The sequence below is a fragment of the Electrona antarctica genome, assembly GCF_951216825.1.
Source record: "Electrona antarctica genome assembly, chromosome: 21".
In the NCBI taxonomy this organism is placed as follows: Eukaryota; Metazoa; Chordata; class Actinopteri; order Myctophiformes; family Myctophidae; genus Electrona; species Electrona antarctica.
In genome coordinates this window covers 27,683,550-27,697,551 of record NC_136802.1, presented here as the reverse complement: position 1 = coordinate 27,697,551, position 14,002 = coordinate 27,683,550, and the positions used below count along the sequence as shown (strand labels likewise).

Below are 14,002 nucleotides of genomic sequence, written 5' to 3'. Positions count from 1 at the left end.
GGGCTCAAACTACACACATGCACACGCACACACACTGAGACCTAGGTACTTTGTCAGACTACAGGCAGAGTATTGCCTAGCAACAACATCCCAAAATACCCTGAACACATCCGTCAGTGCCCATTGTAACCTGGAAGGGATTAGACAATGGTGTTATCGTATACACAACAGGGCATTCTTCAGTTCCATGTTCTCTGTGCTATAGCTTCCACAGTGACCCCCATCTGGAAATATTTGGTGCCAGGGACCCCCCCTCATACACAATGTTAAAATGTTTAAAAGAGAAATAATAATCTAAATGTACCAAACTTGGAACGTATTGTGAGCTTTACAGATCAGCTATTCTCAAATAGCCAATGTATTTAGGGCTACATTTGGCTGGGGAACCCCTGGAACCCCCTCAAAGACCACGGGGGGTCCCTGGACCCCCACTTTGAGAACCACACAGTGTCTCCCTCGTTTCAAAGCTCCACTAACTAAACTATTGGCCATAGCCGTTTTACTCTGTACCAGTTGCATTTTAGTCGACTAAATAAACTGTAGATTCAGTCGACTAAAATCTTATGATATTTAGTCGACTAAAACTAGACTAACACTATGACATTCCAGGTGACTAAAACGTGACTGAAACTAAATGAAAACTATTCAAGAGACTATGACTAAAACAACACTGACGGACACTTAACCACCAGTACCAGTTGCATTGCGTGTCAAAAGTCGCACGCAATGTGCGTTCAGAGCAGAACAGGGACCTCTAAGCGTTGGAGGAATGCATGGATGATAAATCACACTTGAGAAATTGCCTAATAGTCTCCATGGCAACTGTAACCCTGGTATACGGAGGCAGTGACAGGCAGTATAGGGTTGCTAACAGCCGGCGCCACAGCAGTGAGACAGAGAGAGGGGCGGGGGCGTGGGGAGACAGTCAAACTTCACCACATGAACCCTAAGCATCACTAGCATCACTATTGTATCACAACGCTCGCCAACCACATGAACCCTAAGCATCACTAGCATCACTATTGTATCACAACGCACCACATGAACCCTAAGCATCACTAGCATCACTATTGTATCACAACGCACCACATGAACCCTAAGCATCACTAGCATCACTATTGTATCACAACGCACCACATGAACCCTAAGCATCACTAGCATCACTATTGTATCACAACGCTAAGCATCACTAGCATCACTATTGTATCACAACGCACCACATGAACCCTAAGCATCACTAGCATCACTATTGTATCACAACGCACCACATGAACCCTAAGCATCACTAGCATCACTATTGTATCACAACGCACCACATGAACCCTAAGCATCACTAGCATCACTATTGTATCACAACGCTAAGCATCACTAGCATCACTATTGTATCACAACGCACCACATGAACCCTAAGCATCACTAGCATCACTATTGTATCACAACGCACCACATGAACCCTAAGCATCACTAGCATCACTATTGTATCACAACGCTAAGCATCACTAGCATCACTATTGTATCACAACGCACCACATGAACCCTAAGCATCACTAGCATCACTATTGTATCACAACGCTAAGCATCACTAGCATCACTATTGTATCACAACGCACCACATGAACCCTAAGCATCACTAGCATCACTATTGTATCACAACGCACCACATGAACCCTAAGCATCACTAGCATCACTATTGTATCACAACGCACCACATGAACCCTAAGCATCACTAGCATCACTATTGTATCACAACGCTAAGCATCACTAGCATCACTATTGTATCACAACGCACCACATGAACCCTAAGCATCACTAGCATCACTATTGTATCACAACGCACCACATGAACCCTAAGCATCACTAGCATCACTATTGTATCACAACGCACCACATGAACCCTAAGCATCACTATTGTATCACAACGCACACATGAACCCTACGCATCACTAGCATCACTATTGTATCACAACGCTCGCCGATCCACGGTTATTTTTGGCAAAGAGATGTAGTAGAGAGAGAGAGAGAGAGAGACGTGGGCAGAAAGGTGTGTTTTGTCATGCTCTCTGCATGACAAGAAGCCCTGCAGGGCATAATGCATGCAGAGACTGAGAGGCCCTCCTATAAAGACATATGGCAGTATATGCAGTACAGTGTAGGACGGTGCAACCTAATATCTTAAGTTATGACTCGGACACGGAGCACTCCATCACGCTGACTTTACAAGTTGATACAAATTGCTTTGCTGGGCTCAATATTTTCTCCCAGACGGCGCTGTGCTAAGCGTTGCTCTTTAGCAGTGCTGAAACCAGGAGGGTTCACTGTTGGGTTCCCGGAGATCAAAGCCACCGTGATAATATAGAAATATAATCAGAAGAGCTTTCCCTCGTTAGTGCACAGTTTGCGCGGTCCATCTCCAAAAAGAAAAACATTAATAGCTATTGATCTGGCTATATGTAACTGAGGCCGGGTACATCATTAATGCTGCTGCTCGTGCAGTCTCTCCCCTAATGCGTTAAGTGTCTAGATCCTATCTGGTGGTTCTATAGAGTCCTAGCGTGTTACCCTCAATGTGCTGTGAATGGAGGGAAACGTGGTATATAGATTACATAACGGGGCCTATATATGGGACAAACACGTGAGAGATCGCTGCTGCTCGTATATATATATATATATATATACACTGTATAGCAGCATGGGCTGTTCCAGTTCCAACGCTTGTACACTTGCTGTATGGAACACGATATCGAGAAAGCGATAATATGGGGGGAGCGAATAATAACCTCAGTGGAACAACCGCAAACGTCGGTAGGAGGGCAGACTGCTCCGGAAATGAGCGGGAACCCCTTTTGGTGTTTAAAAGTATAACATGATGCTTTAAGCTATTGAAAAATAGCAGTGCCGCGCTACGAGCTTGTAGAGCTGCTATTTTTTGAAAAACCGTGAACATGTGTGCGCAAATCTTTGAATGTAGTATATATTCTTTCACAGCGAATGTTTTTAACTCAAATCTTTGCTTCTGGGGGGGGCGGCCCTGGAACAACATATTTTCAGATGGGGATCGGCGGCCAAATACATCTATCAGTCTGGCGGCCCGGCGGGGCGGGGCGGCTCGGCCTTTAGCTGAGCGAGCGCTCCTCTCCAAACAAAACGGTTTATCTTACCCCGCCACCCCCCCAATGACACTCACACACCACTACCCTGTCACTCCACTCCTCTCAATCTGATCTCCATCTTCTACCCTTTCTGTCTCTCTCTCTCTCTCTCTCTCTCTGTCTCTGTCTCTCTCTCTCTCTCTCTGTCTCTCTCTCTCTCTGTCTCTCTCTGTCTCTCTCTCTCTCTCTGTCTCTCTCTCTCTCTCCACTTATCTGTCTTGCTGTATAACCTATTCCTTGGCCGTCTCTCTCTCTCTCTCTTGCTCCATGTCCGTTTTGTCCTTAGCTGTCTTCTGGATGTCTGCTCAAGGCGGTGTCGTTGTCGTCACTGTGTGGCGTCACAACCGGGCATTACATAGTTTTTCCTCTGCGGTTGTGACTATAGCGACGATCCGTGGTGTTCGATTAAGAGGTCTCTATCCTCCATCTCTCTCTCCCTCTCTCTGCTCTGTATACTCTGTGGACAGTGACAGTCAGTGCAGCTGATGGGTGAGGGCAGCAACATGGCTGGGTGAAAACAAACAAGATTACTGCTCATCTCTCTGAGCAACATGCACACACACACACCACCTTTCCTTTTGTCTTTGTCATTGTCAATCTGTTCCTTTCTGTCAGTAAACACCCCCCCCCCCCTCTCTCTCTCTCTCTCTATCTCTCTCTATCTCTCTCTTTCTCTCTCTCTCTCTCTCTCTCTCTCTCTCTCTCTGTCTTGTCTGCCCTTGAGGCAACCTGAGTACTACAATGTTATCAGTGGCAGCTCTGCCTCTCCTCTCCTCTCCTCTCCTCTCCTCTCCTCTCCTCTCCTCTCCTCTCCTCTCCTCTCCTCTCATCCCTGCTTCTCCCCTTTCTTTCCTTACCCCCCCTCCACACACACACACACACACACACACACACACACACACACACACACACACACACACACACACACACACACTTCCTATTCTGTAGTCTCTCCTCCCTTGCTGCAGCTGACACTGCTGTCCTCCGTGTCTCCTTGCCTTGTCTCCCTTCTGCTCCTTTCACTCCAGACACACACACACACCCGCCCAGATGCCCACCCCCATCCCCCCCGCCTCTCCCATTCCTTCTCACCTGCAGCAGGCAGCGCACGCACACACACACACACACACACACACACACACACACACACACACACACACACACACACACGCACGTGCGCGCGCGCACACACACACACACACACACACACACACACACACACACACACACACACACACACACAGAAGTAGGCATGCAATCGCACAGCGGGTGTAACCCATCCGTCCACTGCCTGATCGATCAGATGAATAGCATGCCTCCATTTCCTCAACGTCTTCCCATCTAGACCTCCCCTCCATCTATCCATATCTGTGTGCGCGTGTGTGTGCGCGTGTGCGTGTGTGATAGCATAGATAGCGCCGGGCCTCTCTGTTGTACTACCAGCTACATTAGCATTCATACATGTAGGTATACAGTGTTGTTGATGCTATCTCGTATACTGTATGTGAACTGCTGTGAGTGTGATAAAGTGTATCCATGTTCATTTCTGCGTTAAAACAGTAGTGTGTTTTAAGTCTGTGTGTGTCTCTCGAACGCACGCACGCATGCACGCACGCACGCACGCACGCACGCACGCACGCACGCACACAGGCCTATGTCTTTGTACTGCAATAGCAGCCCCAACACAGTGTTTTATTCCTTTCATCCGTGTAGTTTCAGTATATATGGAGGAGACTCAGTGAATGAAAGATAGATGACAGAGACAGAGAGAGACGGATGCACACAGACAACAACACACCAAGAATAAAGATCAGACCAGGGTTAGGATGAAAAGCCCTGCCATGCAGGGAAGGAGACTCTACTGTCTGGAAGACTCTCTGCATGCTGAGCGTGTGCGTGCATGCTTATATTGGTGCGTGTGCGTGTGCGTGTGTGTGTGTGTGTGCCGTGTGCGTGCGTGCGCGTGGATTTCTTATCTGTCTAAATAAATTCTAAATCAATCAAGACTAAATCAATTAGTCCGATTAACCACTTAACCCCTGGTTAAGGGCTCTAATAAGACTATAAGTACATCGAATAATTGATTAAGTAAATTCGTACCTCATCCTTCGTTGTGCAAAAAATAACCTAAATCAGACGATCTACTTGTAGATCTGTATTTTCAAAACTAACAAATTGATTAGTCCGATTATCAGTCGCACCCCTGAATGAGTGCCTTGCTAAGCTCACGTGCATGCATGTTCTTTGTGGATGTGCCTTTGGACCTTTGTTAGTAGCGTGCACGACTGTGCGCGTGCGTGTGTCCGTCTTCCAGTTCTGTTTTTTGGGATTTGGGCGCTTAATCTGCAACACCTGTTCCATTCCATGCAGCTAAAGCTGGAAATACGTTTTTGTTTTTCTTGTGATATGCATTCATTCTGTTCTTTAGTTTTTAACTGTGACATTAATGTGTGCATTAGGGGTTTGATTCAGCTGACGGTGTATTCCTCAGCTCATAATACTTGGTTTCCAGTTAGTTGTTGTTGTTTCCGTCTCGTATGTTTTGTGGTTTGGCTTTTATTACTTAATTAATTCAATTCTCCACAGACTATTAGTGGCTCTGAAAGGCCACCCATACACAGTAATGACTCCACACTTAATGAAGTGTGTGTGTGTGCGCGCGCCTGTGTGTGTGTGTGTATGTATGTATATATATATACATACATACATACATACATCTCTCCGCTCACCTCAGAGCGTATGCATCTGCGTGTGTCTGCGGTATCCGCCATTAGCAGGCGGCTCGGCGTAAAACGCCATTAGCGCTGTGTAATTGACTTAAGTAAGTAACGCTCCACTGTTTATAAACAGAGGGGATTAGCATTAGCTCTCTAAAGCCACTTATCAGGGCACGGGTGGTAATCCATTGATCTGATAACAGGTGTGTGTGTGCGTGTACGTGATGAGTAGGCTTGCTTCAGATAGAAACACATTGATCACTCAGTAGTGACCAATCAAGTTTAACCACTCAAACTCTATAGACTGGAACTGGCGCAGCTGCGCGACATGAGACTAATTAATTAGAGCGACAGAGAGAGAGAGGAGTGCGTCAATTTAACAAAGGTGCAGACGATCAGAAATCAGCAGAGAGTGGACTCTATGCCGAATTGAAGTGGACTCGGCCCCCAGACTTTTTTTTTTTCCCTGGGAAAAAAAAATGTCTGGGTTTCCGAGGCTATACTCAAACCCTGGTATCTGTTTTGGGAATGTCCTTATTATAATGTAGGTCGAAACATAGCATTTTAAAATACTTTAAATGTTAAAAAATAGCAGATCACAGTGTGCCACCACAACGCGACTCGCCGTGGGCTATTTTTGTTTCGCTATATTCTTCGTTACAACAAAAGTGTATATCCTACTATAGGGCGGCGTTTAGCGAGGCTCGATTGCAGCTCGATTCAGCTCCCCCCCCCCCCCTCCCCCCTCCCCCGAGAGGGAAAGGGATTTGCATCCGAGATGCTGGTAAAGAAATACCATACGAGAGAAATCCTTGGCTCTGTGTAAATGTACTTCTGAGAGTGAAAAGAAACTGACCTTGTTATGAAAAAAATATGTGTTGCTCTGTTACATTTGCATTCCGCGCGCTATACTCGTAACTGCCTGTCGCTGTCGGATGATGAAAACCTCGTTTCAATATTATTTTTAAACGATTTTAAGGACAGTGAAAATGTGCTTCCGATCGCTCACAACGCCTCGCACTGCTGCGAGGGTCCACGCTGCTTTTGTGTGACCCTCTTGATGATGAATTATAGGGCATTAATTTGCGGGGAATAAAACTGTTTAGAGATGGAGATATGAGGTACCTTTTACACGCTGGCATCGTTTCTGTGTCACAGTAAAATAAATCCACCCTCCCTCATTTCCATTGAATGTACACTCACTCTGCTGCCTTATATATGGTGTCTTATTAGAAGGGCTGGAGGCTTCGTTCTAAAATGGCTGCATGCGGCGACAGTTGTGCGGCACGACGCGCGTGCTCACACACACACGCACGCACGCACACGCACACACACACACATCACAGACACACTCTCTCTCGCAGTCCCACACTTAGTTAGAGCTCGTTATAGGGCACACGCATGAGACCTTACGAGGGCCCTCGTCATTAGGCGAGTCCTTGCATATCGAAAAACAACAACGTTGCATACCAAAACACCGGCGCTGCCCACACACACTCATAACTTAATTACATGATGCACACACACACACATGCACGCACACACGCACATTCTCCAGGGCAGGAGAACACAAAAGAACGCCCACAGAGCCTCTTCCTCCCGGCAGTCATGTGCACGTTAGCCCACGCGTCCTTTTCATTTGCCATTCCTTCTTGCCGCCACCGCCGCCATCCCTCAAACCTTCTTCACCCCCCCCCCCCCCTCCCATCAGCCCCCCCCACCTCCTTCTCCTCCTCTTCCTCTCTCATTCCCCTCACACTTTCGTTCTCTCACTCTAGTCATCCAGAGAGAGGTTGTGTGTGTGGAGCGCGTTGAAGAGAGAGAGAGAGAGAGAGAGAGAGGGAGAGAGGGAGAGAGAGAGAGAGGGAGAGAGGGGGAGAGAGAGAGAGAGAGAGAGAGGGAGAGAGGGAGAGAGAGAGAGAGGGAGAGAGGGAGAGAGAGAGGGAGAGAGGTTGTGTGTGCGGAGCGCGCTGAAGAGTGCACAGAGAGCGCGCACGGTGAGAGATAGACGGACGGCACACAAACTGATGGAGGAAGGGGTTGGGGGGGGGGGGGGGGTGGGAGAGAGAGGGAGGGAGAGGGGGGGAGAGAGAGAGCAGACATGACAGAGAAGGGGAGAGGCGAGAGATGGAGGTGGGAGAGAATGGGAAGATTGACAGTGTGAAGCATTTTGGTTAAAAGAGCGATTCGGAGAAAGGAAGCGAGCGAGATTGGGGGATGACACACACACACACACACACACACACACACACACACACACACACACACACACACACACACACACACACAGAGAGAGAGAGTGAACAGACTTAAAAGGAGGAAGAATATGAAAAGGAGTGGGGGGCGTCTGAATGAGATGGAAGGCATGGGGTTGGAGAAGAGCAGCAGGGTCTGGGTAGACTGCAGTGAAAGCGCTGTGTGTGTGTTTGGAAAAGGGAAAAGGCCCGGGAACGGTTGTATGGCGTGTATGAATGCGCGCCATTAGGCGGACGGGCAGAGAAATATGTAAAGGCGATAAACGCGTGAAGGCCACCATCCATCACCGTCGGATAGAGAGAGAGAGACGAGGGAGGGAGAGAGGGAGGGCTGTATTTGATTAGAGGCACACAGGAAAAAGGGAGAGCAAAAAAGATGGAGAGCGAGCCGTTATATACGAAAGAACGGCGATGAGAGAACCAGGAAGTTGAAGGTGTAATGGAGGGAAGGAGACGGAAACGAGAGGAGAGTGAGATTGAGGTGGACCATGCAGAGAGACGGAGGGATGAAGAAGATATATACCGTTGTGAGGAGAGAGGACTGCGTGATGGAAGAGGCAGCAGTCACAGCACGACTCCAAAATAACTAGGCTCCCTCCGTGCGACTACACTCAATTAACTCGTATGTGACTTGTGTGCATGCGTGCGCACTCGCATGCATATACGTGCGCCTTAGGAGTGCGCGTGCCAGAGGAAGGGTGTGCGTGTGTGTTCGTGCTATGTGCGTGCAGTCGCGTGCAGTATGTGCACGTTTGTGTAGTTGTACACGAATGGCATTCTAGCGCAGTCATCCATGTGTTGAATTGAGCTATTTTGTGAGATGACTGAGTGCGTACTGTAGCCTCTCCGTCTGTGCGTGCACGTGCATCTTGCTTGCGTCGTGACTAATTCCATTCGGAATTCCTTTTTTTTTTTAGAGCATTTGATAATTGTGCTCCATTTGTGGAACACCCTGCACTCCAGTTTTGAAGCTTTCTCCCCCCCCCTTGTCCCTTTGGGAAAGGTTTCACAGCTGCAGCCGTTTGAGCAATTATAGAGACGTGATTAGAGAGCACTTTTCTCTCCATTTGGTGCACATTTGTAGCAGAATGGCAGGTGACGGTGCTGGGCCTCCAAACAGGAATAGAACCCAGTGGTGGAAAAAGTACGCACATTTTGTACACTTACATATACATTACAAATACCTCCAAATTGTACTCAAGTGTGTACTTAGATACTTTCCACCACTGAATCAATCAAGACTGAGTGTAGTAACCGCGTGCTGTTTTCAAACTCACACAATTACAATGCGGTGTCCTCGACGAGTGAAAGTGATTTAACGCAAACGCCGTTTTCCTCACATGGAAAATAGGAATGGAAACTTGCCAAAATGGGTTTTCAATTAAATAAACACTTTTATCAGAGTGAATTGACTGTCAAATACTAATAGTTTATTATTCAGGAGCTCATTGGGTATTGTTTTTTCAAAGCTATTTATTAATTTAAAAATGGCTCTATTTTAGGGGCCAGACGGCATGCAGGCTTGTCCCTCGCAGAAAAGCCTGTCTCCACTCCAGTGACCATCTGAGGTTCTAATTTACTTCCAGGTGGTTCGCTGTGGCTTGAAATGACGGGGCAGGATAACCCGACGCAGCGAACCGTACGAAAACTGGGCATTTCACTTTTCTGGTTGATGATTCCAAAGGAGCCCTTTGTTTCTGCTCGATGTGACCGCTCCTCCTCCTCCATGCTATGTTCCCTATAGCCCCTTTTCAGGCAAGCGTATTCAAGTCGAGTTCCCTCATTCTAGGAGATCACTTGACTGCTTAGAGAGAGAGAGAGAGAGAGAACCATCAAATTCACCTTTAGCTAAGCCCTATGCCCTCTCCCACTTACACACTCCCACTGGGACACTTTCCAGCCGGGCTCATTCATTCCAATGTAAAAATCATGGATTTTACACATTAAATACTGGTTCATTTTTTGGAAACGGACCTTCAAAATCTCTTCCAAATCCGTCAACAAGGCCTGCCATATGCACTGGAAAAAATATGTGCGTGGCACAACTATTGGTGGAGAGGTTTGTCTAACCCATGTTATGCTTAGCTGTGATTGGACCATAGCAGTTTGGGGAGGGGCTTAGCTATAGGTCAATTAGGTCTGAGCAGTGGACCAACATCCATTCAATCAAAAACAGCTAAGTGTGGACCGTGTGACTGTCTCTATATAGCATCCAAGCACAAGTGTTAACAAACAGTCAAGAGTCTTGCCAGTTAATTTGGCCCATTTCTAACCGGTTTAGAAGTGGCCAGAAACATCCAGTCAAAAAACCTATACACAGTAAGTGTATACCAAACAAACACTTGTCCAACTTGTTCTCGCGGGAGCTCAGAAACCTTTGCTTTGCCAACATTCTGGAGCCTGACCTAAGCGTTGCTGTGTTCCTGTCTGATGGGGCCTCCCCCCCCCCCCCCCCCCCCCCCCTTGCAGCGGTTCAGTAATTATTTTGTGCCTCTTCTCCTCGAAAAGCTGCATGACTGCATGGCGTCGCTTCGGGATTAGAAGCACTGTTACGAATCTATTTCCCAGATAGAGGGAGGGAGGGAGAGCGAGAGAGAGAGAGAGAGCTAAATTAATTAGGAAAACAATAGCAGAGTACAGAGTTTCCCTTGGCACGTCAGCAATCGAAGCAGTGCCAAGGTGGGTTCTTATACCATGATCTGCTTTGAAAGTAAAGTCATTAGTCATCCTGATTGTCTCCTTTCAACAGTGCAACGCTCTCCTTGGGGTTCAACCTTGGGTTAGATTCAAAGAGACGGCTGTTTTTGTTTGTTTTTGAAGACACTTTGCTTAAGGTTCATCTGTGTCTACCTTGGCTCTGAAATAGAATCTCAGCGCGATCCATATGGAACGTCCCCCGTCAGTAAATTGCAGTAGTATAGCATTGCGTTTTGAAATAAACATGCATGGATTGCTAGCGGCCAGCTGCCCAAATGGAGTCAACCCCACTGAGTAAATGAGCCTTGTGAAGTAGTAAGAATTGCTCTAGGGATGTGTTTGGCCTGGCATATTTTGGGAACGGCCCGGGTATAAAACAAAATACCCCGCCCCCATCCGCGCCGCCTGGTATAGTCATATTGGTGCCATAATGGTGTTGTGATTTGCTGTGTTTTCGGGGCGTTTGCCTCGCTGTACAAAGCTAGGTTTGATTTCAGACGGTGTTGATTTTAACAGCAAATTTTGATTTTAGTTTTTTGTCATAGTCTCTTGAATAGTTATCATTTGGTTTTAGTCGCATTTTAGTCACCTGGAATGTTTTAGCGTTAGTTTTAGTCGACACTTTTCAGCAAATGACTTCTACTGGATCTCTTGTCCCTTCCTAACATTTTAGTCTAGTTTTTTGTATTTGTTGACGATTGTCAATAATATTGTGAATTATATTTAGTTTTAGTTTTAGTCATCATGGCTTAGCTTTCATTTAGTTTTCGCCAGTGAAAAAAAGGTATTCAACGAACATTTTTGGTCATAGTTTTCAGCCGACAGAGTCAACACTGGAGTACAGAACGGAGGTCCATAAAGGTGGTGCACTGACAACGGTGCACACTGTATGCTTTGTTCCTTCGCCGCCCCATGCACACATTTGTCTTTAGATGCTGCCATTGATTTTTACGTTGTGGGAGAGTGAATAGGGAGGGTGAGTTCTAGTTCATTGTCCCCCGTGTTTGGTTTTGCCCCCCTGTGTAATTTGTCATTCCCTTCCTGGACACATAACATAACCCATTTTGGGCGGGAACCCTTTTGGTGTTAGCATCATGTTATGCTTTAGCTATTGAAAAATAGCAGATCTACAAGCTCATGGCGCGCTACGAGCTTGTAGGTCTGCTATTTTTGAAAAATCGAAGAATGACTGACATAGAAACATAGCTTTTTCAGAAAACTATCAGGATGTAGAAGACATTTTTAGAATCTGATCTCAGGTCAAAATGGGATAACAGGACGGGTCTTCTGAGGCCCGCTCCTAAAGGACACAGGTATATAACCCAGAATATGATGTACTGTATACTGCCGTCCCGGAGCAGAATGGATTTACATTCACTATATAGGGATGGTGGGTGTATGGTCATAATAAGTAAGTAGCCTTGCCGAGCCATGAGGCCCATAGGGGCAGGAGCCTATCTCCGGTTTCTGTAGCGTCAGGCAGCTTGATGTACAAGTACACCCCCTGGACATGACGCTAGTATGTCGCAGGGACTTACCCCCAATCCAACCCTTGATGCTGAGTGTCAAGCAGGGAGGCACTGGGTCCCATTTTTTAGAGTCTTTGGTATGACCCGGCCCGCCCGGCGGACACTCTAACCACAAGGCCACTGAGCTGGTATGGTCATAATAGGTGATGCGTAAACGCTGGGAGGAGAGCTATATAGCTGGGACAGCTGAGGAGAAGGAGGCTTCGGTTAAGCAGGCATAGAGATCTAGAATGATGACAGGATCAAAGGCTGAGAGGCCCTATATGGCCACAGTCCTAGCTGTGGAGGAATGCGTTGATATATAGATTGATGGATGGACAGATATAAGATAGGAGAATGGATTAGTGCTGAGAAGTGAGAGGAAGAAGGAGGGATGGACCGACGAGCATTGGGTGAGTGATAGATAGAAGGATGAGGACGGAATGACAGGATAAAAGGATAGAGGGATGGAATAAGACGAGTAAATGGAATCGACGTGCAGCGCTAAGCGACACGACGGACAATGGAGGGATGGAGGGGAGAAGATGGACAATACGACCGATATATAGAGACGCAGGAACACAAAGAGAGAGAGAGAGAGAGAGAGAGAGAGAGAGAGAGAGAGAGAGAGACAGAGACAGAGAGAGGAGGGAACGTTGGGAACAACTAATTGAAACGTTGACAGCGTGGGGGTACAGGGGAGGTGCGACAGAGGGCACAGAGGTACTGTATATGGACCGATGGAGGGGTGAGAGCGTGACTAATTAAACACTAGACCAAGTCACAGCGGGCGCCTGATAAGCAGAGCAGACCCTAACCGCCACCACTGCAAGGGTGAGAGAGAGAGAGAGAGAGAGAGAGAGAGAGAGAGTGTTGCGGTAGAGGAATTAGAGGTGCAGCAAAGATGGGATCAGTGAGAAGTGGGAGAGAGAGAGAGGGGGCTTCAGAGAGCAGGAGATAACAGAGTCCACAAGTGAGAGAGAGGCAGAGAGAACTTTAGTAACTTTAGTTTAATGGGGGGTCCGTAGCCTAATGCATATCAAACTGGGGGGGGGTTCCTTAAATTAAACGGGTTGAGAGTCACCGCTAGAGCCGTAAAAATCTTCTCTTATGTCAATTTAACAAAGGTGCAGACGATCAGAAATCAGTACAGAGAGAGCGACGTTTGCGCTACTGTATGCCGTATTGAAGTGGACTCTGCCCCAGACTTTTTTTCTTTCTCCCTGGAAATAAAAACGTCTGGGTTTCCAAGGCGACGGAGGCGGTGACCCAGTGAGAGCAGAGAGAACATATATAGGAATACATGGAACACATGGTATGGCTGCAGAATGAGCAGTCCGCTGTGCAGTCAGTTTCTATTGTTGTTGCTGTTGTGCAACTGCAGTATATAAATGCAGCCGCTGTTTGTTTTTTTACCGTGGCATAAGAGTGGCCGTGGCAATTACATGTCAGTCACTTACAGCCTCGCAGTGTGTGTGCGTGTGTGTGTGCGTATGTGTACTGTACACACAAACAGCCTCTCTCAAGCACAATACACGACACTTAACGTTCCTGTCCTCTTCTTCTGCACGCCATATGCCTTGCCAACGAGGTATAGGGGAGAGAGAGAGAGAGAGAGAGAGATACGCGAGTGTGTGTGTGTGTGTGTGTGTGTGTGTGTGTGTGTGTGTGTGTGT

The 14,002-nt window shown here is 47.1% G+C and overlaps 1 protein-coding gene across 1 annotated transcript in view; it reads left to right on the top strand.

Annotated features, from left to right (window-relative positions):
* Window positions 1–8,231: 8,231 nt before the first annotated feature.
* pcxb (pyruvate carboxylase b) overlaps window positions 8,232–14,002 on the top strand; it is a gene marked incomplete at its 5' end in the record, with an annotated part of 155,315 nt that continues 149,544 nt past the window's right edge. Inside the window, one exon of the mRNA XM_079491305.1 lies at window positions 8,232–8,261. Coding sequence (XP_079347431.1) covers window positions 8,232–8,261 — 30 coding nt within the window. The remainder of the gene's footprint in view (window positions 8,262–14,002) is intronic.